We start from the raw sequence: 24,758 nt of genomic DNA on the forward strand, positions 1-24,758 counted from the left end.
CAGGAGATGACAGTCTTCTGACCTAGTCCCCAAATTCTTTGGCACCTCACAATGGTCCCCACATGCTCATCTCCATTGCTCCCAGGCCACTGCTGACTTGATACTTTGTAGCCCTTGAAAGGGTTGGGGGAAGCTACACTTTCTACAGATGATATACCTATAATGGAAAGGGAGGGGAATTGAACTTTAAAGAAACCAGAAGGAAGGGCAACATGGTGTAAATGTGGCCAGCCGTAGAGTGCATTTGAATTTGGGGAGACTGCCCTCCACTGCATTTGAATCACCATAATATGGCTGAAGAGGGCTGTACACTTGAATGCTTGAGGTATGGTGGGGCCCCTGGGAGCAGGTGAGTGGTGGAGGTCCAGATTAGAAGATGGAAAGGGAAGGAGGTAGAGAAGTGAGGCAGAAAGGACTTTCAATAAGAACAAACAGGGATAATGGAAACCAAGGCCATTCTCTAGCATCTTAAGTTTCTGCCCATTCAGCTGGGAGGCATCTGGGTCCTTGCTGCTGTGGGAAAGGAGTTTGTGTCCTACCCCAGCCTTCTCTGCTGCTTTCTTTCCTTGAACCCAGGACTTATCCTTCCTGGCTGGTTGCCCAAGGCCTTTCCTGACACCCCAGCCTCTGTGGTTTGTCTGTGCACGGAACAGCACCCCTAGGTGATACAGCACCAAACACCCACCAGAACCCTGGGTCCCGGGGTTTAGTTCCCACCACCCAAAGCTTCCCTCCTCCCTCACACACACACACACACACACACACACACACACACACACACACACACAATATAGCAGCCACACTAGGAGTGATCAGAAAACTCTTAGGCTCCCTGTTGAGCAAAGAGGAACCAAAGCGCTCAGAACATAGACATCTGTTACCAAAAACAGCGGTTCTCAACCTGTTGGTGATTTCTGTCTCCTAGGGGATATTTGTCAATGTCTGGAGATGTTTTTGGTTGTCACAGCTGGAGGTATGTACCGACATCTAGTTAGCAGAAGCCAGGGATACTATTAAACATTCTGCAATGCACAGGACAGCCCCACAATAAGGAATTATCTAGCCCCAAAATGTCAACAGTGCTGAGATTGAGAAACCGTACCCAAAAGAAATGAAATTAACAAAAAAGGTAATCTCAACTTCATAGGGATATCGTACAATGAATAAAACCACCTATGGTTTGATTTATGTCTCTGTTCATGTACGGAAGCAAGGGACATCCATACAATCCATACAACTTTCCTTTTTCGAAGTAAAGAAACCCCTTCTTTTAATCCAGAAAGAGAAGGGCCAAGTAAAACTAGCTCTCTGGTCTAAGGGCCCCACCTGGTGGTCCTCTCTGGAACTAAGTGTTCCGTATTATTTCGTTTTAACTTTTTTATTTTGAGACAATCTCGAAGTAAAACTACAGAAAAGTTGCAAATAGAGTACAAAGAAATATTTTCCTGAACAATTTGAGAGTAAGTTCCTGATATGATACCCTATTACCTCCAAAGTACTTTGGAGTCTTTTCCTATAAGCAAGGGCCTTCTCCTACACAGCCACCCAACCCTCTGACTGCTTTCAAGTTTCCTGAATTGTCCCAACAATGCCCTTAGCAAAGGGATCCATTTTAGGTCACTCTTTGAATTTAGTCATTATGTGTTCTTAGTCTTCAATCTAGAACAATTGATCAGTTCCCTGACTTTCATGACCTTGAACCTTTAAAGGCTACAGTCCAGTTATTTGTAGGCTGTCCCTCAGTTTGTATTTATCCGAGGTTTCCTCACATTTCCATTCAGGTCATGCATCTTGGACAGGGGTCTCACAGAAGTGATGTTGTGTCCTTCTAACTGCATTCTAGTACGCGAATCAGGATTTTGATTTGTTCCGTTATTGGTGATATTAGCACTGACCACTTGATTAGGGTTCTTCCCCCACCCCCCTACCTGCTAAAGGATGTCTGCTTTTAGCATTGTGCACAACATCATGCTGAAGATCCCAGCCAGTGAAACAAGGCAAAAAAAATAAAGAACTAGTGGGATGCCTGTGTGGCTCAGTCGTTAAGCATCTGCCTTCGGCTCAGGGCGTGATCCCGGCGTTCTGGGATCGAGCCCCACGTCAGGCTCTTCCACTGGGAGCCTGCTTCTTCCTCTCCCACTCCCCCTGCTTGTGTTCCCTCTCTCACTGGCTGTCTCTATCTCTGTCAAATAAATAAATAAAATCTTTAAAAAAATAAAGAACTAGTATAAGAATTGGAAAGAAAGAAATAAAACTATCATTATTCTCAGATAGCATGGTTGTGTACGTAGAAAACCCAAAAGAATGGTTATGGACTTTTTAGCAAGACTGCTGGATACAATGCTTAATTGTATTAATTGTATTTCAACTAGAAATTGCTGAAATTGTATTTCAACTATATTTCAATGTAACATAAACTAATAATTAGAATATGGGATTTTTTTAGCTTCTGATGCTTTTTTAGATCTTGATGTTTATAACAGTAGCAAAAACTATTATATACCTAGAATAGGCCTAGTGAAAGATGTATAAGACCTCTACACAAAAAACTATAAAACACAAAAACAAATTAAATAAAATCTAAATAAATGTAAGGTTACACCACGTTCATGGATTGGAATACTCAGTATTGTAAAGACATGCATTTTCCAAACTTATCTACAAATCCAATACAATATAAATCAAAGCATGTGTTCTTTCTTAGATGCAAAGTGGACCTAAAATTTATACTAAATGCAAAGGACAAGAATAACCAAGACAATCTTGAAAATAAAAAGTGTGAGCCCTTTTTAAAGGCAAATATCAAGTTTTTAAATGACAGTATGATATTATGCAAGAACAGGCAACTAAACCCATGGAACAGAATAGGCAGTTCAGAAACAGACCTTCACATATTTGGACACTTAATTTATGAGAAAGGTGGCACTGCAGAGCAGTGGGGGAAAGGATGGTCTTTTCCATAAATGATACTGGGTCAAATGAATATCCATATGGGGAGAAATGTATCTGGATCCCTACCTCAGACCACACACAAAAATCTATTCCAGAAAGATTGCAAATCTAAATGTGAAAGGTGAAATAACAAAACTTTTCGAAGACAATATTCATGATTTGGGGGTGGGCAAATTTCTTAAAGAGGACTTAAAGACCATTAATCACATAGGGAAAAGTTCATAAATTACACTATATTAAAATTAAGAACTGTTCATCAAAAGACACCGTTAAGAGGATGAAAAGGCAATCCACACAGAGAGGGAACATATTCACTATATTATATCTCACAAGAACTCATATCGAAAAAATATAAAAATCTACCAATCAGTAAAAAAGAACAGCCCAATAGAAAAACAGACAACTTCACAAAAGCAATGATCCAAATGGACAATATATTTTTTAAAGTTCTCAACTGTGTTAGTACTTAGGAAAATATAATTAAAACCACAGTGCAATACCACTACTGACCCACCAGAATGGCTAAAATTAAAAAGACAGACAGTACAAATCTTAATAAGGAGTGTAAATTGGAACAACCACTTTGGAAAACTAGTAGAACCTATTTGAGCTGAATGTAAGTTTACCCAGCAATCCCATTTCCATGTATACATTAGCACATGTGTTCATTTAAAGACATGTATTTTAATGTTAATAGGTGCGCCACTTACAATAGCTCAAACTGGAAATTACCCAAATGTTCATCAACAGAATGGATAAACTGGAATATTCCAATGAAATACTATATAACAATGATCATAGATTAACTACATCTACACACAAATGCAATGTTAAGCAAGAGATACATAAGGTACGATTTTATTTGCATAAATATAAAATTCAGCAAAACCAATCTATGCAAGATGTGGTTACCATTGGGGCAAGCATGTGACTGAAAGGACAAGAAGGGAGCTTCTAGAATGTGGCAATGTCCTGTTCTTGATCCGGATGCCAGTTACTTGGGTGTGTGTGGTTTGCATTCTGCTGTGAGTATATTGTAATTCAATAAAAAGTTCAAAAAGAATCAATTCCAGGGGGATTGTAGAGCTACATGTGAAAGGAAAAACAAGCCGCCAGTAGAAAATAACAAAATATTTGGGGGCACATGTACAGACACACAACCCTCTAACCAGAAAGGAAAAGATGAATTGAATTACATAAAAATTAGAAACTTCTAGTCATCAAACGATACCATTAAGAGTGAAAAGGCCAATAAGCAGAAAAGTGTTTCCTGTCCAAGACCATCCGCCGACAAAAGAGGACAAAAGGCAGTCAATGGGTAGGGCTTCCAGAGCTAAGTTCTTCCTCTGGTGACTCCTCTTGAATTGGACCATCTGAAAGCTTGTTCCCATTGCAAAATGAGTGAGGAGGCCACTTTCGTAGCCTTCTGATTTGAATTGCGGCCTAGATTATGACTTGGTGATCTGGGGGATAGGATGTTATCTTAAACAGAACAAAATGGATTACAATTTGTGTTTTGCAGCATTGGTGACTTGTACGAGGACAATATTTCTGGTCTCTGTGAATTCTTTAGTATTTAAGCATTTAAGCAGTTTTAACCAAAAAAAAAAAAAAAAAAGGGCAAAGGCAAGCCACAGAGCGTGCTCACATCCAGAATATATAAGGAAATCCCATAAGTCAATATGAAAAAGGTAGACAATCCAGTAGGAAAAAAAATGGACCAGAGACTTGAAGGAGCACTTCACAAAAGATATCCGAATAAACATACATGAGAAGGTCCTCAAACTCATTAGAGAAAAGCTAATCAAAACAATAGTGCAATACCACTACACAGTAACCAGAATTCCCTCAATTATTTGAGAGAGAGAGAGAGTATTCGCACATGGAGGAGCAGAGGGAGAGAGATAATTCCAAGCAGGCTCCATGCAGAGCCTGTGACCTGAGCCGAAATCAGGAGTTCCATGCTTAACTGACTGAGCCATCCAGGCTCCCCTGAATCACAATTATATTGGCAGTACTAATGAGGCTGAGGTTGAAAGCATGGAAACCCTTACACACAGCTACAGTATGTGTATTATTTCAGCCTCCTGTCCTGTTAGGCATTACCTATTGACGATACCATACCCTATGTCCCAGAAGTTCTACTTCTGGAGAAACTCTGGCTCGTGTGCGTTGGATCCATGTACAAGCATATGCATAGCAGCATTATTCAGAATAGCCCCCAAAGGAAACAACCCTAATGTCCATCAACAGCAGAATGACTAAGTTATGGTATAAGATACACAATGGAATTCTATACAGCAACGAAAGTAAACAAGCCATTGCTCCGCAACCTGGGTGGATTCCAGTCATAGTACAAAGCCAAAGAAACCAGGCAGGAAAGCACGCTGCATGATTCTATTTGTATCAAAAGCAAGCAAAACTTGGGGAGCCTAGGTGGCTCATTTGGTTAAGGGTCTGCCTTCCACTCGGGTCATGATTCCAGGGTCCTGGGACGCAGGGGATGTTGGGTTCCCTGCTCAGGGGAAGTTTGGTTCTCCTCCCTCTGCCCCCTACCCACCCCTTGTGCTTTCTCTCTTTCTCAAATACATAAGTAAAATCTTAAAAAGAAAAAAAGAAAAGGAAAAAAGCAAGCAAAACTAATCTATGGTGTTCGATTCCTGGTTGCCTTGGGAAGGGAAGGAGGCTTTCAGAAAAGTGTTCTTTTTCTGGACTGGGAGGCAGCAACGCAGGTGTTCTCACTCTGTGGCTATTCGTCACGTTGCAAATTCCCGGTTTGCGCACTTTTCTGTATATCATGCTTCCATTAAATATTTAAATGTCTGGAGATCACAGGCCTAACAGAAAACTGAAGGGTGTGCGGAGATGGGTCGGGCTCACCGGGCGGTAGGATGATCCCAACGAAGTGGCCCTATGATTGACCTTGCCCTGGTTCTCACGTGGCAGCCTGGGGGCCAAAGCATGGGACCGGAATGGGAACCTGAAGTTCCTGGCCCCCTTCACTGGATCCCACGGGTGCCCGTCCCTCCTGGGTGGAGTGAGGACAGAGAGAGTCTCCTCCCACCTCGAGGTGCATGGATGCATAAGAAAGTTCCACTAGAGGGCTTTCACATTTTGCTTACTTGCGGACACAGACATCTGGAATCAGGGGCCCTCCTCCAGATACGCTTCAAAGAAGAACCCAGAGCCGGCCACAAGCTCAGCGCTCGCCTGGGCTTCCAAAGAGAACGAGATCGGGGACGTCGCTCTTCGATTGCTTCTGCCTGGACGTCGAGCTGCGCGCGCATGCGCCGGCTGCGATTGGTGTTGCCTTGCGGCGGGGCGCGGAGGACGCCGGGAAGTCTGGCGGGCGGGAGGCGGCGGGAATAGCCGGCGGGCCGTCGCACCAGCAGCGGGAGGCGGCAGGATGGTGAAACTGACGGCGGAGTTGATCGAGCAGGCGGCTCAGTACACCAACGCCGTGCGGGACCGCGAGCTGGACCTCCGGGGTACGTCTAGGGAAGTGGGCGGGCCTCCGCGCGCAGCCCAGTGGTTCCCACCCCGCCGCGTGCGCGGAGAGCCGGCGCTTGGCCAGCAGGCCTGCATTATGGGCGCCAAGCACCGCCCGGGGTTGAGTGTTGCCGTTGCTACCCAAAAACCATCCCTAGGCCCTCCTGAGGCTTCAGTTATCCCCGCTCCTACTCACACGTCCAGCCGATTGATTGATCGCGTTCTGATCCACACGCGTGGGCCTCAACTAGGCCTTGCTTGGCGTATTTCGCAGTCTGAACTGTTAGAGAGCTGGGAAAATGTTGGTAGTTGTAATCCTAGTGCTCAGCGGCTCGTTGCTTCTCAGTAAATACGTTGAACTGTTACTGTGGTAGTATAGATAGGCTACGTGTTAATTACCCATAATTTGCGAGGGAGGAAATGAATTTTGAGAACAAAAGCGATTGGATCCGCAAGATTTCTTTTTTACTAGCTTCAATTGTCTTACATTTCCCTTTTACCAAAACATTGTAGGGGCACCTGGGTGGTTCTTCGCTTAAGCGTCTGCCTTCGGCTTGGGTCGTGATCCCCGGGGCCAGGGATTGAGCCCCTAGTTGGGCTCCCTTCTCAGCGGGGAGTCTGCTTCTCCCTCTCTCGCTCTGCGTGCCGCTCCCCCTGCTTGTGCTCTTCGTCTATCTCTCAAATAAATAAAATCCTTAAATTTTTTTTCTAAAGAGGCTTGTACTACGAGTGCCTTGTGTAAGGTGGTGGAAGCTTTGAACTATTCAAATTCATGCAGCCATTTCAACCTTAGTAAGGCTTGTTAAGAAATTGGGAGTGCTGCGGTCTAATCAGCATTTAAAGGAAATGACTTTAGGAAGGATGTGAAGAGCAGTTTCTCTGGGAATAAGATAATACAGTAGTACAGTTTGGGCCTGAGATTTGGCTCCACGGGGACAACACTGGCTGAGGTGCCCTGCCTCGGGCTCCGCTTTCGGTTTGGATTCCTTGCTGACAAAGCCCAGTGCTTTTATTTTGTTGAAATTCAGTTTAACGAGTTACATTCAAAAGTAACTGACCACTTTCGCTCTCGGTGCAGATTGATCTTTGCCGTCTCTCCAGTGTTGAGGATACTGCTTTGGTGTAGCACTTACTTTGCTGTAACCCTTGCAGCTCTGAATTATGTACTTTAACGGAGGCTGGGGTTCTTTTCTTTCTTCTGCCAGCTAGTACAGTAGTTTTGCCATTTTAGACAAATCCGTGAGTATTTGAGTGAATTGTTCACAGGGTGGTTTATTATTGCCTGTAAACTGTTGACCTTGAACTCTGAATTGGAGCTGGGGAAGGTGTAGAGTAAGGGGGAACTGTCATGATATCAGGAGGATATCCTGATAAGTTCTATGGCCTGTGGGATTGCAAAAGAGGTTAAGAACTGTTGTCCACAATGTATGAACAAGACTTGGACACTTGACTACAAGCAGCTTAAGATGTAAATTCTCATTATGCCATTTAACTACTTCTGGGGCATTGGTGAGAACAGTGTGAAGCACTGTGTAAATACTCTTGCAAATGTTAGCTACCAATATTGCTATTGATCAGTGTCCTCATTATCATAGCCCTTGGCCTTGTCATGACTCTGTTCATGTCCACTCCCTAGACTGTAAGCTTCTTGGCAGCTAGGACGTGTGACTCTTGTTCCTCATTTTATGTACCAGTTATTTGCACAATGTTTGGCACAACGTAGGTGCTAGGTAAACACTTTCTGAATAAATGGAAGCTTTGAGTCAAATTACCATGAAGTACGGCTTCGGTTTTAATATACCTTTTAACCATATTAATACTTGTGTATTTTTTTGTCTTCCATTTTACAGGGTATAAAATTCCTGTCATTGAAAATCTAGGTGCTACCTTAGACCAGTTTGATGCTATTGATTTTTCTGACAATGAAATCAGGAAACTGGATGGTTTTCCTTTGTTGAGAAGACTGAAAACATTATTAGTGAACAACAATAGAATATGGTAAGTGTCTGCTAGTGGAAAGTAATTTTTTCCCCCAAGAGTAAATGTTGCAGTGTTCCCTGAAGAAGCCATAGTACTTACTGCCAGTTGAGCCTACATGTTTCTTAAAATGAGAAATAAGCTGCACTTTTCCCATACAGGTCCAGAGATTAACTTGGTATTGGTCTTGGTTTATTTGCATCTATTCAGAAGTACTTATACATTCATGATAATAGATATTTAAATTACAGACATGCTGTTTTGTACATATTTTGGCTTCTAAAACAATAATTGTAATTATCAGAAGACTTATATTAAAAAGATATGTAAATTTCAACAATTATATATATGTGTGTGTGTATTTGAAGACTTATTTATTTATTTTAGAGAGAGAGCGAGGGCGAGTGCGCGCGTGCCTGCGCATGAGAGCAGGCGGAGGGGCAAGGGGAGAGGAAGAGAAATCGTCAAGCATACTCCCCACTGAGTGTGAAGCTCCATGCAGGCATGCAGGGCTTTATTCCAGGACCCTGAGATCATGACCTGAGCCAAAATCAAGAGTCAGACACTTGGGGCGCCTGGGTGGCACAGCGGTTTAAGCGTCTGCCTTCAGCTCAGGGCGTGATCCTGGCGTTATGGGATCGAGCCCCACATCAGGCTCCTCCACTATGAGCCTGTTTCTTCCTCCCCCTGCTTGTGTTCCCTCTCTCGCTGGCTGTCTCTATATCTGTCAAATAAATAAATAAAATCTTTAAAAAAAAAAAAGAGTCAGACACTTAACTGACTGAGCCACCCAGGCAACCCCAACAATTATATTTTTGACTGAGCATCTCTACCTCATATCCTCTGCCATTTGTTTTTCTTTATAACTGATTTTTAGAATATTACTTGCTGTAATTGAGGGGTTTTTTTGACCCTCTTTCATCACCTCTGAGTGAATTTTATCAGAAACATTATTGAAGGTCTATAGACAATGTCTTTAAGAAGTACTAGGTAGTGACTTGCTTTTTTGTGTTTTTTTTTTTAATTTTTATCTTAAAAAGATATGTTTATATATTTGAGAGAGAGAGAGAGCGTGCACTCAGGTGCAAGTGGGGGGAGGGCAGAGGGAGAGTGAATCCTGAGCAGGCTCCCTGATGAGCATGGAGCCTGACTCAGCGCTCCATCCCAGGACCCTGAGATCACAACCTGACCCAAAATCAGGAGTCAAATGCTCAACTAGCCACCCAGGCAACCCAGTGACTTGCTTTTTTAAAATAGGCATATTTCTCATGAGCTTACATTCCCTTAGGGTGTAGTTGTCGTTTGTCCTGTCCCTGAGCTGTGAATGCAGCTCGTATTTCTGCGCCGCCTGCACAGAAGTCATGAAGTAAGCTAAGCAGTTTGTTCTGCTCGGGGGTTTCTTCTTCTCTTAGCTTTCACTAGACAAAATGGTAACGGAAAGAACCCCAGGCAACCCTCAGGAGGCATGGGTTCTAAAATCATCCCACTTCTTCCACTCACTAACCCTGTGACCCTAGATAAGGCTGCTGCTTTGTGCTTCATTTTCCCTCTGTCAGTTAGGGTGTTGGGAGAAAGATCTCTTAAGTTCTTCCACCTTTGGAGTCTGAAATCTTCTGTACAAGGACTTAGATAAAATTGTTAGCTTACCTATTTTTCACTTTTACGAAGAGTCTTTTTTTCCCCTCCATTTTAGCCGTATAGGTGAGGGACTTGATCAGGCTTTACCCTGTCTGACAGAACTCATTCTCACCAACAACAGTCTTGTGGAACTGGTAAGTCGAATGGGGGGGGGGAATGCATTTGGGGGGAGGAATTAAAGGTGCCACATGCCTCTTAGAGACAGTTTAGAAAATCCAGAGAATTAGCTCCTCATCCTTTGTCCTTTTTCGTAATTCAGGATCTGGGCCTCTTTCAGTTAAATAGCCTTTTCTACTCTGTAGCTCATCTTTTGACAGTCTTAGGGTGTCTGGATAGAAAAGTTCCTAATTTAAGCGTAGTCCAATTTATTAGTCTTTTGCTGTTGTTGTTGCTAGTACTGGTGATGGTCTGTCAAGCTTCCACTACAGAAAGAGTTGTTTTCTGTAAACGTAAGTTCTTTTCTAGAATTGCAGTGTCTAATATGGTAGCCACTAGCCACAAGCAGCCACTCTGAATAGCTACATACTAAGAGTAAAATATATAGCAGGTTTCAAAGACTTAGTACCCCAAAAAAATGTAAGCTATCAATTTTTTAAATCGATATTGAAATGGTAATATTTTGGATAATAGGTTAAAAAACATACTATAAAATAAGTTACACTTTTTCTTTTAATTGGCTACTAGAAAACATTCAGTTACATATGTAACATGTTAAATTTTGTTGGACAGTTACATTCTAGAAACTGTTGTTTTACTCTTCACATTGAGATCAGTGATCCACTTGGAATTGGTTTTCCTGTGAGCTAAGGGCAAGTTTTATTTTCTCTGTTTGGGTGTAATTATGGTGACCTATTTCTTTTCATGCATTTTAAGTTTCTGCTCTGTATGTATAATTTTTAACAAAATTGAGCTCATAGTATACATTGTTTTGTAACCTTAATTTTTCACTTAAACATTGGATGTGTAAGTCTGTATAATATAACTTGATTTTGTGTTATTATGACCTTACCTCCCTTCCCTGTTTCCATGACTGTTTCTTTCCTTGTGGACTGGGTCCAGAGCTTCCTTCAGATTCTCAGAGGAGTACTTGACTCCAAAAGTAAGAAAGCACTGGACTGAGGCCCTGTCTTTTCTAAAATTAGTATGAGGTATTCAACCCAAAGTGCACGTTCATAGGAAATCTGTGGCATGATAGAGGCTGTTTGTTTGTTTAAGATTTTATTTATTTATTTGAGAGAGAGACAGTGAGAAGAGAGCACGTGCAAGGGGGAAAGGGAGAAGCAGGCTCTCCACTGAACAGGGAGCCGGACATGGGGTTCAAATCCAGGACCCTGGGATCATGGCCTGAGCCACGCAGGGCCCAGAGCTCTTTGTGTTTTTGTGTATGTTGTAATTATATTTAAAGTTGTTTGTAAAGATGAAGGCTGAGTTTGTGCTATCAGTTACTGAAGTAGGTATGTTAAAATCACACATGATAGTGGATTTGACAGTTTCCCTAGAGTTCTGTCCATTTAAGTTTTATATATTTTGAAATTCTCTTAATTGATATACACAGATTTTAAATTGCTAATACCTTCCTGGTGGACTAACCTTTTTATTGTGTCGTGCCCCTCTTTATCTCTTTTAGTGCTATTTTACCTTGTTGTCTATCTGCTATAATGTGCCAAAACAAGCTTTCTTTTACTTAGTATTTGTATGATCATTTTTTTCCATCCAAAATTTACTTCCAACTTTTCTATACCTTGTATTTTAGATTTGTCTCTTGAAAAGAGCATGTGATAAGACTGTTTGTTAAATACAGTGTGAAGTCTTTCTTTTAAATGAAGTATTTGGTCTGTTTACACTTAATTTATTACTGGTATATTTGAGTTTGTCTTCTCTCATTTCTGGAGGTTATTATTTGACCCACCCGCTCTGCATTTCTTTTTCTCTCCTTTACTGTGTTCATTCTCTCTCTGTCATTCTTCCTTTCCTGCTAATAGTGTAGGAATTACTTATTTCTATTCTTAGTATTCTAGGAATTAAAAATACATACTAAAGTTTCAAGGTAACTAGTACATTTAGTTTCTTAATACAGTGACCTTAAACATTTCATACCCCCAACATATTATTTATTTATTCTGCCTTTAAGAAACCCATCAAGACATCATCATGTTTTACAGTTTGTGTATGTCTGTGTGTGAGTGTAACAAAAGTTGCCATTTGTCCTTCCTTTTTTTTTTTTTGCAGCTTTATTGAAGTATGAGTGATAAAATAAAAATTGTATGTATTTAAGGTATACAATGTGATTTTTGATAGATGTATACATTATGAAGTGATTACTGTTACCAAACTAACATATCCATCACCTCACATATTTACTTTTTTGTTTGTATGGTAAGAATACTTGAGATCTATTCTCAGCAAATTTCAAGTATACAGTGGTACATTATTATTAACTATAGTCACCATGTTATACATTAGATCTCCAGAACTTATTCATCTTACAACTGAAAGTTTGTACTCTTATCAATAGTTCATTTCCCCTTTTCCCTCACCCTCAGCCTCTGGTAACCACCATTCAACACTGTTGCTGTAAGTTGGTCTTTTTTTTTTTTTAAGATTCCACATACAAGTGAGATCATGGGATGTTTGTCTTTGTCCCTTTTTAGGTCATCCTGTATATTTTCTTTTAGTGGTGATCGCTGGTAGCATGCTCTAGAGCTCCCCCTGATGGTTGGTTGTGAAGCATTTAAAAATGGCAGCAGCTTTTCTGAACTGGCGCTGTTCCCCTCTTGCTTTTATCTGTACTTTTTTCTCATTGTCCCTCTTGCCCCTGTCCAGCTCAATTTCAGTCTGGTCCTAGCAGTTGCTCCTCACTGTAGGGCTTTGTCCTGGAAAGGATACCATTTGCGGTTAGTATTAAGAGTGAGGGCCCAAATGGCCCAGCCCCTCCAGGCGGCGTCCCAGACTTGCTGTACTCCTGATGGGGATGTTCAGATCTGCTGGTGGCCGCTCTCAGACGGACTGAGCTGTTGGTCATTTCGGAGTACTCTGGTTTCTCAGATGCCTCTTTGCTTGCCCTCTGCTGCTTCCTGTGCAGATCTGGCCCTGTGCAAGTCTTGCAGCTCTCACGGTGGCTTGTCCCTACCTGTTCCTGTTATAGCGTTCTTGCCAGAATGCCTTTTCATCTCAGTTAGTTGTAGCTGTTGACCATAGGCTTTTGCTATCCTTGTTGTACTATATTTTATGGGGTAATTTGGGAAGATTCAAAAACTAACCTGCCCTTGTCCCATAATTGGCTCCTTTCTCTTTCTTTCTCTTTCTTTCTTTCTTTCTTTCTTTCTTTCTTTCTTTCTTTCTTTCTTTCTTTCTTTCCTTCCTTCCTTCCTTCCTTCCTTCCTTGTTCCTTCCTTCCTTCCACTATACTCCTTGTCCTTGAATACTTACCTGAAGTGATTTGAGGGAGCCTTGAATAAAGGTGCCCGCCCCCAATGATGATAGGACACCAGTGTCACTGCCAGGCGTGTACAGGTACTAGTGGGAAAAACCACCTTACCCCGAGTTCCAGTTTGAGGTTCTCTGCATGAATAACTTGCTCTGAAGTTACATAAACTTTGACATGTCTTTCTTTTCTGAATCATTGGTTTAAATTCTAGCCCTTTGGAGGTTGCTACAGGAAGTAAGATTTTTTTGTCTCTTCTGCTGTCGAGACAGAAACTGTTATGGCTAAGATTGTAAGTTGAAGAAGCTCACATCTGCTTACCAGTTTAGTCAGCAGTGATTTATTATGCATCTGTGCTGTGCTAGTATTGTGCTAGGTGCTAGGGCAGTGAAAAATAGAAGAGAAGAGGAGCCCTTGCTCCAAAGGCATCTTCTGTTTCAGAGTCTCAAAATAGCCTATGGTTTTCGTGTTCTTACGTACGGCCATTTCTTTTACAGGGTGATCTGGACCCTTTGGCATCTCTCAAATCACTGACTTACCTAAGGTATGGAAATGATTTGTGGTGGTGTCAGTGAAGTCCTTTATCATAACACCATTACTAGCCTTGATCTTAAAACACTCAGTTAGTAAGAAGGACCTTTTAAAAACAAGGAGTGAAAATATTTTCTTTAGGTCCAGTGCTCTATTAAAACTTCCCTAATGTTAACTTAATAACACTGAAATGTGAACTTTTTCTTAGTTTATGGACTCATTTGATTCTATTAAAATGGACCTCTTGAATGCTGCGTTATGAATAAGGTTGGCATTGTGTTATTCCTTTTCTTATAGTATTCTAAGAAATCCTGTAACAAATAAGAAGCATTACAGACTGTATGTAATTTATAAAGTTCCGCAAGTCAGAGTACTGGATTTCCAGAAGGTGAAACTAAAAGTAAGTAGTATTCTGTTGGTTGTAAGTCACTAGAGATTCATGTGTTTTGTTCTATGTTTTTGTTATTGATTTTTTTCAGTTGCGTAATGAGTTTTGCTTTTGTTTGTAATAAAAACGTGGGAAAGAAAATGTCAAATCATTTATTTTTCATAGCAGAGTTTATAGTAGGACTTGGGGTTAACGATGTCTTGTGTAGTGTTGCCGGTTCAGAGGCAGCACAGTATCAGAGCCACTGTGAGCACCGTCAGCAATAGACTCTGTTAGATACAGTCCCCTGTGGGGAGCTTAATATAATCCATTTTTTCAGCAGCTTTAATTGTTAGAGTGATTTTTCCCTTTACTGGGAGTGTTTTTGGTTGTTTTTTTTGTTTTTTTTTTTTTTTCTTTTCTTTTTAAACCTTCTTAGTTCGTCCAGAGCTCCTCCTTGAAACTAGGAGGGGGAACTGTCTTCAGGGAGCCTCACCAGAGAAGGCAAGGCCGTGTGTCTCCTTTTATTTTGAAATTGGCTTTTTGATATTTTTACCAGCCCAGAGTATTTCAGGAGAGTTTTCTTCCGTGTTTTCTGAGGAATGCATCTAAATGCATGTGGTATTCCTATTTCCATTAACTCTGTGTGTGGTGTTGCTGTAGGAGCGTCAGGAAGCAGAGAAAATGTTCAAGGGCAAACGGGGTGCACAACTTGCAAAGGATATTGCCAGGAGAAGCAAAACGTAAGATACGGATATCCAACTTCACTCCACTTCACCTTCAGAAACACTATCTGTCTGGCTTTTTGCCTCCTACAGAATTAAACAAAACACCTGTGACTAATACAGTATTGAGTTTGTGTGATGATAGCCCGTGACCTGATATCAGTGGTTCACGCATCCCATGAGATTTCTACCAGGTTAGCAAAGCCTTCCCTGTTCAGTCTTAATGCAACATTGTATACTTCCTGCTGTTTCTCTAGAGGAAGATGAGAACCGGGTGGTGTTTCTGAAGGAGAGAGTTTCTTGTATCAGTTTGTTAACAAAGATAAGATACTACACTGGTTGAATTACTTTCAAAAGCTTTTTGAAAGTAAAAGAGAAGCAATTTCCATTGGTGTGGATTTAACAGTTGCGTTCTTCCCTCCCCCTCCCAAGTTTCAACCCAGGTGCTGGTTTGCCAACCGACAAAAAGAAAGGTGGGCCGTCTCCGGGGGATGTAGAAGCAATCAAGGTAATGTGTTAAGACTCTTGGACTGGAGAGAGTTGCCATGGGTTTAGGACATGAAATATGTAATAGACCAAGTTCTAAACATTACAGTTGTTCCCCCCCCGCCCGCCGCCCCCCTTTAGATTCCTGCTACATTGTGTGTAAGGAAGGAACTAGCATAACGTTATTACTTGACTTTGACTTGAATTCCCTATATGAGCCAGGCAAAGCAGAGGCAGCTCCAGTTCTTTCTCATTTTCCCAGGATATGTTGTTTTTTTTTTTAAGTTAGTTACCTTACTGTGCTGTTTCAGTGTTTGCCTTAGTTTTTATTTTCAAAGATTTGCTGTCTGAAAGATCTGCTTGACGATCAGTGGGAAATGCTAATTTCATAATACTGCTTCCTAAATTATCCAGTAACAGAGTTCCAGATCGATGCTTTAATTTACTAAAATTTTAGTACATGTGCAGTGATTATTTGCTCTCATGTGAGAGGGTCCACATATGTTTACCAGTTTTGGGAATTTATGATTCAGTTTTGGGTTGATTTCAACGTGATAGTAAAATTCTTGCCCCAACAGAAGTATTTAATATTCCGATTCACAAAGTTGCCGTGGACTTCTATGGGGTTTTCTGGGTGATTGATCCTTAGATGCAATTAATGGTCCATCTCCATTGTTTTCTGTCCTCCAGAATGCTATAGCAAATGCGTCCACCCTGGCTGAAGTGGAGCGGCTGAAGGGCTTGCTACAGTCTGGTCAGATACCTGGCCGGGAACGCAGATCAGGTCAGGACATAACGGTCTGTCTGTGGACTGCCAAATTAATGTTCTGCTTGAAGTGATTCCAGAACAGTTCAGATGCCATGACCCAAGGATGTTAGCATCTGATGTACATGAAATCTCTTTGTGTGCTCTTTGAGGATAAGTTATTTGATGTAGAATATTCTGGCATAGAACTCTTGAGTGTTTTTTTTTGTAAAAGTTGAAGCATACATTATTCCCTAGCCATGCAGTGAAACCGAACACTAGAGGGAACCGTGTGGACTTTGACCCGTGTGTGTGTGTGTGTGTGTGTGTGTGTGTGTGTGTGTAGGATAGATACCTTAGTAGTTGGTTGGAAACACAAGCCTCAGGGCCAAACAGCATGAAGCTCAGATCTTAGCCTCACCAGCTCTGTCTTTGGGTGAATTTCTTCATCTTCACTTAATCTTAAGTCCGTTTCCTCACCATTAAATTTGAGGTAATATATAGTACCAACCTCAAAAGGTGTTTGGGAGGATAAGTAGGATAGTTCATAGGTAGCACTTAGCACAGGGTCTGACATGAGCATACATTTTTGGTAAATGTTGGCTATTCTAATGTGTGATTGCCAACTTTGTGTCAGGCAGGCTGTTGGGTACTGGAGGTGTAAAGAAAAAACTACTCAAAATAATGCGTATTACAAGTTTTGATATGAAGGTAACCGGGGGCTTCTACCTAGACTTGGCAAATCAGGGAAAGTTCCCTTGGGCAAATTATGTTTGAACAGAAGCTAAAAATGAGTAAGACATTAATTAGACCGGCGGTTCTCACTGCGTAGCCCTTGAGCCCGTGGGCATCTGTGAGGTCAAAACTTTGTATAACACTAAAGTGTTACTTGCTTTTCCCAACATTATTAACATTTGCACTGATGACGCAGGAGTAATGGCAGGTAAAACTGCTGGGGCCTTGGCACAGGTCAAGGCAGTGGCCTAAAGGATGTCAGTAGTCCTCATTCTAAACTGCTGTGCGCTCTCTTAGTAAAATGTACACTGGTTTCACTTAAGAACATCCTTCACGAAGCAAAGAGATTAATGTTATTAAATATCACCTTTTAAGTGCACGACTTTTGATATCCTGGGTGACGGGATGGGGGCGGTGTGCGTGAATGCATGCCTGAGTGGGATGGTTGTCTCCATGCATTTTAGCATTTGTTCCAGTTGAGAGGCAGGTATCTTCTCGAACATGAAGTGAATTTGTCACTTCAAGGAAAGCAGGATAGATCTATGGATTTTTCAAGTAAGAGAGTATGAAAAGTTCATACATAAGGTTTCAGACTCCATACTGCAACTAATTCTTAAGAAACTACCACTTCTGTCAAGTTTTAGCATAGTATCAAACAGGAAAACCCACAACTGTCTACAGAGACTGTTAGAATACACCTTCGTTTCCTAGCTGCACGTCTGTGTGAGGCTGATTTTCTTTATCTCCTTCAGTGAAAAAAACATGTTGCAGCAGGTGGGCTGATGAAGCCAATACCAGGGTCCAGCTTTTGGCTCTTTCTCAGACATGACAGAGAGGCGAAAATAGAAATTATGCCAAGCTTCTCACTAAATATTTTTGTTTTGGAAAATGTTATTTTTTTAATAAAACAAACATTAACATGTAATGGAGACTTTTTTTAATGAATTACTATTTAAATATTTGATCTTAATTTCTAATACAGTGTTGATGAATTTAATATGGTATTGATAACTATACGTAAACAAAAGCTCTCTGGGTCCTAAAACTAAAGTGTTTGCGAATTGCTGAACTAAATAAAGGCAAAGTGACATTTTGGGGGCACGGGGGCGGGGGGGACTGCATGGGTAAAGCACCTGTGGCACACAGGAGCCTTGCCTACTTGAACTGAAAGAGGCCAGTGGGAGTGAAGTTCAAGGCCCAGGGAGAGTGTGGTGAGGTGAGCCAACAGGGGACGCATGCAGTAGGCCGCGCAAGGGCCCTGTAGACTGTGATGGGTGCGGCCTTACGTCCTGAGAGCATTAGAAGTCTCAGGGATTTTCAAGGCTCAGTGGTAATAGGTGGGGGACGAGGCAGTTCACAGTGGCTTATTGTGACTGTCCTATGACAAAATTACTGAGCTGACTTGTGTCCCCTAAAATGTTTTACTTGGGCCTTAGGATCTCTTGGGATTTTCGCTGTCACCTGCAGGTTCACTGGGAAGAGGAAGGGAGACATGGTTCAGGGTACTCCATAGATTTCAGTGGGCCCAGGCTTCTGAGTACACTCAAACTCGACTGCCATTCTTATCCTGGTAGTTTTGTATCTAGAAATCTGATGTTGGGGCTAACTGTAGAAGCAGTAGGCTTAAACAAGAATAATTTTCCCAAACACTCATACAGTTAAAACATTTCCTTTTCCAGAATACCTTGACCCCAGTATCTGTCATAAATTGATGAACAAATGTAAGACTGGGTTATGGCCATCCTTGTTCTAATTGAGAGACAAAAAGTCACTGAATATTCTCATTAACTGGCATGTAGTAGCTATCCAAATGTTTTTTGAGGATTCCCATTTTCTTTGCCTATGGTAGTGGTAAGAACGAACCACAAAGTATAAGCTTTTTACCTTCCCAAAAACTGAATTAGCCTCTCAACCAAAATGGGTCATTAGAATGTCAGTGAGTTTGACTTTTGTAAAACACCTTTGTGACCCTTTCCCTAGGAATGACCGTCCCTTCCCATACCTGCCAAAGACAGGTGGTCTCTGGACACTAAGCTCCTTGAGGGCAGGTGCTGTGGTTGGGGTTTTGTCCCTAGTCCAGGAGTTAGCATGCAGTGGCTTCACAGAATGGCCCCTCACATCCGGAACCAGCACGTGCTCTGAAATCAACATGACATCTGGCATTGTGTTTTTCTTTAGGCCCCACTGATGATGGTGAAGAGGAGATGGAAGAAGACACAGTCCCAAATGGGTCCTGAGCAATGTGGCCTGAGTCCTTGCAGGATGTATAATGTGCCTCCTTGGGACAAGTCCTGCTTCTTGAACTTGGAATAATAGCCTTGTTTGGGTCAGCAAAGTGAAGTTCATAAGCATTGTTGAAATGCTTAAGACTGCTGCTGGTAATTTTGTAATATTACTAATTTTGAAATCTAAATGCCAGTTTTCTACAAATAGTAAAAACACAACGATATTCACTGTGCTGCCAAGTTGTCTGTCATGGGGCGGGGGGGGGGGGGGGGGGGGAATGCCCAAGGGCAGTGTTTCTAGATAGGCTTCCCGGGCCTCTATAAAATGTTTAGATTTTTAAATTCTTAATAAAACTCAAGATTATCTGTGTGCTGCCAGTGGTTATCAGTAAGACTTTGTGATCTCTGGTGCATTTCCCCCCCATACAAAGAATAACAACAGCTTCATTAAAGGCAGCCAGGCTTTAATTACTGATTTGAAAAATTGTAGGGGAATGCAGCTTCTGCTTACTGGAGTCTGAGCAGAGGGGCAGCACGTTCCAGCGTTTAGGACATGGTTGGGGAGTGGGGGTGAGTCTTGGCCCAGTGAGCAGGCTACGGCAATTTCCTCATAGCTGTTGGATGCTTCATTACATTTCTCACACCCTGTTAATGGCCAGTTTAGGTTAATCATAAAAACAAGGTGGTAGAAGTGAGCCCCTTCACCATCCATCTTTTCATCTGCTGGTGTTGGGTTGGGTTTTTGGTTTTGTTCTTTTTTAAGCTCCCTGGGATATTCAAAATGTGAGAAACACTCTTGTCAGTAGACCCCTGAAGAGTGTGGGTGATTGCTGCTGGGCTGATTTCTCGTTCTTGTAAAGCGTGCATAGGACGCATAAGCCATGAAGGAACTCAACCTTCAAGGAGCTGACAGCCTAGCTGGGAAGACGGACCCTTGGGCAACAGTGGGCCTAAACCTCCATTCCGTAGAAAAGAGGGCAGAGCGTTCAGAAAGGAGATGGAACTTGGGTATCAGGAGAACTTGGCCTGCAGATTTCCTCAGTATGACCCTAAACCAGTGCTTTCCAACCGCACTGGACAGTGAACTTCCAGGGCACCTTGTTCAAATGCAAGATCCTGTGGGGGCTGGTCTGCACTTCCAGTAGGTTCCCAGGTGCTGTCCATCAGAGGACAAGGCTCCCCAGAGGATTTCCAGCCTTCCCTCTCACCACTTCCTTAATGTCTTCCTGACATCTTTCAACTCCTTCAGGAACAGTTTCCTGTGACCCATTTACTGGTGACCCGAACCGGAGTGCCTTGTTCTGTTCTAATATTTTACCCTCCCCTTGACAGATTGGGAGGTTGATGTTTTTTAATGTCTTCCTGAGGCATGTAGGCACCCAGGAACTAACCCAAGTAGACAATAGATGGATTTATAAACTAGAAATTAATTGAATTTGAGAGGAAGATAACTGCAATTGATGCTCTGCTGTTGCCCTCACCAAGGTGCCCTCTGGGTATAGAACGTTACTAAATGTACAGGGGATCAGAACAGAAGGCCTTGGGGGTGGGTTTGGGGGTGGTCTTAGATATCTTCCTGGGCTGGCTTAGAATTTAGCTTCAACATCTTTAATGACGGAAGCCATGAGGCTGCCTTTCTGCTTCCACAGAGCCTGTCTGTTAATGCACATTAACCCGACACGTCTGCTTCTGACAGGACAACTAGAATGAGTCCAGTTTTCTTCTCCACGCTTAAGATCCAGGAAAGCTATTGCCATCCTAGGCAGGAGGCTCCCTGCTGCCATCATTTGTGAGCCACCTATTAAGGGGACCCCGAATGAGCCTCTGGTCACTACCCTCAGTAATAACCAACTGGTTGCATTTCATTTCCTTCCAGTCACATTCCTTACCTCTTCGGGTCCTGGCTTTGACTGTGGGCAGTCCTTAGCAATAATACGAGACTTTGGTGCCATTGCCTAAGTGGATCTGGACTAAACAGGATTACTTTGGCACCAAAGAGTTTAATGACTCATAGTTAATGATTTGAAGCTGCTTAGAAAAAACAAAAGGAGATCTTGTTACAGTGTTTATGCTATTGTCCCAAGTGAGGATTTTGCAAATATTGACAAGATGAATATGAGGGCTCCTTTGCTCAGAGCTCCACCAATATCTGTGTGTCTCAGGACCAGAAAAACCCAGTTTTTCCCGGAAGCCTTATGGTTTCAATGTGCAATTTTGCAGAACATGAGGTTCAATCAAAGGTAACGTCTATCATGTTATAGTAGAAATTTGTACCAGTGCCATAGTTGTGGCAACACTTAAAAGAACTTTATTTCTGTGCAGCTACATTAAGATGTTGATTTGAATATTAGTTTTGTAGTATTGATGAAGGGTAGTTGGAAGAAAGGCAGGCTGGGACCCCGCCCCCACCACCGCCTAAGAGGAAACCACCCTTAGAAGTATTTTACACGGTCGTGGAAGGAGCCCTCCACCCTTCCCCCCCATGATAGATAGATGACAAAAACCTGATTGGATGACAGGCGTAGGGAGGGTTAATCAGATTAAAACAGCCCTCCAACAAAAGTCTATAAAAACCCTTAGACTTGGAAACGCGGATGGCAACCCTCTGGGATCCCCTCTGTCTTCGGGAGCTTTGTGCCATCACTTTATCACTCAATAAACTTTGCTTTGTTGCCGGCCACTCTTGATCTTGTCTACCTCTTCATTCTTTGGAGTGGCGTGACCAAGAACCGGGGCACCGAAGAAGGAAATCCTGTAACAGCATTTGTAATTAGTAGGTTTTGAGGTTCTAAGAACTATAAATTTAGGAAATGTATGTAGTTATATCTACATATATATATAGTTTTATATATGTAGGTATTTAACATAATTTAAATGCCACATTGGTGGGTGACTGAGTAGGCTCAGTAGGTTAAGCGTCTTCCTTCAGCTCTGGTCATGATCCCGGGGTCCTGGGATCAAGCCCCATGTCAGGCTTCATGTTCAGTGGGGAGCCTGCTTCTCCTTCTGCCTGCTTGTGCTTACTTGTGCTGTCTTTCTCTTTCTCTCTCTGACAAGTAAAATCTTCAAAAAATAAGTGAATAAATCTTTAAATGCCACAGTAGGAATCTACAAGAATGTCACTGAAAGGATCATTCAAGTGTGAGAAACAGCCACCAACTCCTTTAATCCTGTCCATACACTTTTGTGAAGGGGTGAGGTTGGACAATTCACCAGTTAGCTATTGCCACAATAATGCTGCGTAACAAACCACTCCAAAACTCAGGCTTTAAGTGACAACCACCATTTATTCTCACAGCTGGCTCTGCTTTTCATTGCTGGTCTGAAGCTTAAATAGGGTGGCTCAGCTTTGCATATCTCATTCTTGGGCAAGTCAGCTAACTGGGCAATAGCACAAGGAGGAAACACTAGAGGCTTCTTAAGACTTGCACTCAAAACTGACTCACTGTACATCTGCCCACTTGTCATTAAGCAAGCCACCTGGCCAAGTCCAAAGTCAAAGGATGGGCAAATATTACTCCTTCCACTTTGAGGCTATTACAAGGATATGGATGTAAGAAGGAATGCTGAATTAGGGCCAATCATTTAATCTACCATGGTCTGTGACTGGTTAGGAGATCTTTGTCCTGTTTTTGCAAATAACCACTGAGCAATTGTATTGAACAAAGGGTGTGCTGAAATAACTTTATGGTTCTAGATATGCTAGGTGAAATGATACACCCTGATTAAAGGGACAAAGGTAACTCATAAGCCTGGCTAGGAAGAATAACTTCTATCAGCGGGAATTTAAGTACAGCATTGTGCTAGGAACTGAAGCAAAACCCCTTTACCCTTGCATCCTAGTAATTCAAGATCAGTTAGATTTTAGTTGAATATACTATTCATCATACTGTGAATATATGTAAGAGACACTAGTTTATAATAGTATGCAAAGGTACTTTATTCTTGGTGTTTAAAAATGTGCATTATTTTCATTATTGTGCTGGTTTCTATTTTATATCAGAAAGTCCTGAGTGACAGGAATTACTCAGTATTTTTGTTTAAATGATAGAAACTAAATGTTAAATTTATTCCCTCTTCATACCTGTAGACACTGCAGGTTGGTGGGTGAACAAGGCAAATAAGGCAAACTCTTCTCCCTCATTGAGCCAGATGCAACATTTTGACATTTTTATGATATGCAGGTTAACTTAATTCATTGACTTGGTTGGAAAGCTGGCAATGGTAAAGTAGGATCTCTGTGAGGTAGGATCTTCCTTCACAGCTACTCCAGCTGTTTTAATTCCTGAGCTACACTGTGAGCTCTAAAATGATGTTCACTGCACATTCTTGAAGCTTTCACATCTTAAACTAACACCTTTTGGCAGGGTAGGGAACTGTCTGTTAAAAACCTTCTTAGCCAACCCAAGTCACCAGCAATCTTAACCACTAAGTTACTATAAAAAAATGAACTTAACCAAGCTTTAATCGAAACTTGTGCCAGATCCCTTTTCAGGATATTAACCCTTTGAGAGGAAAGAGGGCCTCACCAACTACTTCCGTGAAGTGACTCCTATGGTATAGTGTACCTAGTGTCCAGAGTGTAACCAAACAAGTTGGACAACCCCCATCTCCTGACTAGTTTATCACTGTTTATACACAAGGTATATTTAAAGCTGATCCCAAATATAGTTCAGTTTTAGCACATCCAGCTCTTGCAAGATGCCAGATTGAGTGGGAAACCACTAAAAAAGAGTGATGGTCCATCACCTTTTACAAGTGAGAGGAAAACATCAAGGAGGGAATAAAATTTCTCCCTCCTAAATTAATCAGATCTGGCTGTCTTCACAGCCTTAATTAACAAAATCCAGAGTCCTCAATTTCCCCATTTCAAGAGCTCATTTTCAAGGTGAGGAAGAGCTTTGACGTCATCCCGTTCGCCGTCTTTTCACGACTGTATTCCCGATTCTCAACGCTCCTTTGGAGACACAGCTAGGCGTGTTGACTTCGAAGCCTTCTCCAAAAACACTCAAGCTCAAATTTCAAGTAGGCCTCCGAGCAGTAGTGACGGGAGAGGAGTGGAAGGCGGTGGAGGAGGGCTTTGCAGGCGAGGAAACAGCCGGAAAACTATTATAAACAACTATTACTGCCTTGTGACACCTAATAGGCGCCGATGTGGGTCGGAGCCACCAATTTAATTCTTTCCCAAGAGGTTTTGGCTCTGGAGCGGAGGAGGACCGTGAGGGTCGGCGGGACTTCTTAGCCTGAAATGTAACCGGGGCAGCTGGAGGAGAAGGCTGCCAGGGTTTTATCTATCTGCACGCCTTGAGGGCGGGCCTTGGCAGCAAACCCTCATCTGCCAGGAGCCTGCCTGCCGAGTTCTATTGCCCAATGAGTCAGGGGCAAGGATGTGGGCGCAAATCCTGTTTCCAAGCGGCCCCTAACCCCCCGTGACCTCGGTGTGCAATCAGTACTGAAGTAAACC

General features: G+C 42.2%; 1 protein-coding gene across 1 annotated transcript; it reads left to right on the plus strand.

Moving 5' to 3' along the window:
* Positions 1–6,264: 6,264 nt before the first annotated feature.
* Positions 6,265–19,522, plus strand: SNRPA1 (small nuclear ribonucleoprotein polypeptide A'). The gene is made up of 9 exons (XM_008687581.2): positions 6,265–6,440; positions 8,292–8,439; positions 10,112–10,190; positions 13,978–14,024; positions 14,309–14,411; positions 15,042–15,121; positions 15,536–15,611; positions 16,280–16,373; positions 19,248–19,522. The coding sequence occupies exons 1-9, from the start codon at positions 6,359–6,361 to the stop codon at positions 19,304–19,306; spliced, it is 768 nt and encodes a 255-aa protein (XP_008685803.1). The 5' UTR covers positions 6,265–6,358; the 3' UTR covers positions 19,307–19,522.
* The last annotated feature ends 5,236 nt before the right edge of the window (positions 19,523–24,758 follow it).

This window comes from Ursus maritimus, unplaced genomic scaffold (genome assembly GCF_017311325.1).
Source record: "Ursus maritimus isolate PB19 unplaced genomic scaffold, ASM1731132v1 scaffold_27, whole genome shotgun sequence".
NCBI lineage: Eukaryota > Metazoa > Chordata > Mammalia > Carnivora > Ursidae > Ursus > Ursus maritimus.

What these genes read in the sequence shown, in the direction of transcription:
- SNRPA1 (XM_008687581.2), top strand. Translation starts at nt 6,359, where the DNA reads ATGGTGAAACTGACGGCGGAGTTGATCGAGCAGGCGGCTCAGTACACC. An exon ending in AAATCACTGACTTACCTAAG is followed by an intron (nt 14,025 to 14,308) that starts GTATGGAAATGA and finishes CTTTTCTTATAG; the next exon opens with TATTCTAAGAAATCCTGTAA. An exon ending in GGGATGTAGAAGCAATCAAG is followed by an intron (nt 15,612 to 16,279) that starts GTAATGTGTTAA and finishes TCTGTCCTCCAG; the next exon opens with AATGCTATAGCAAATGCGTC.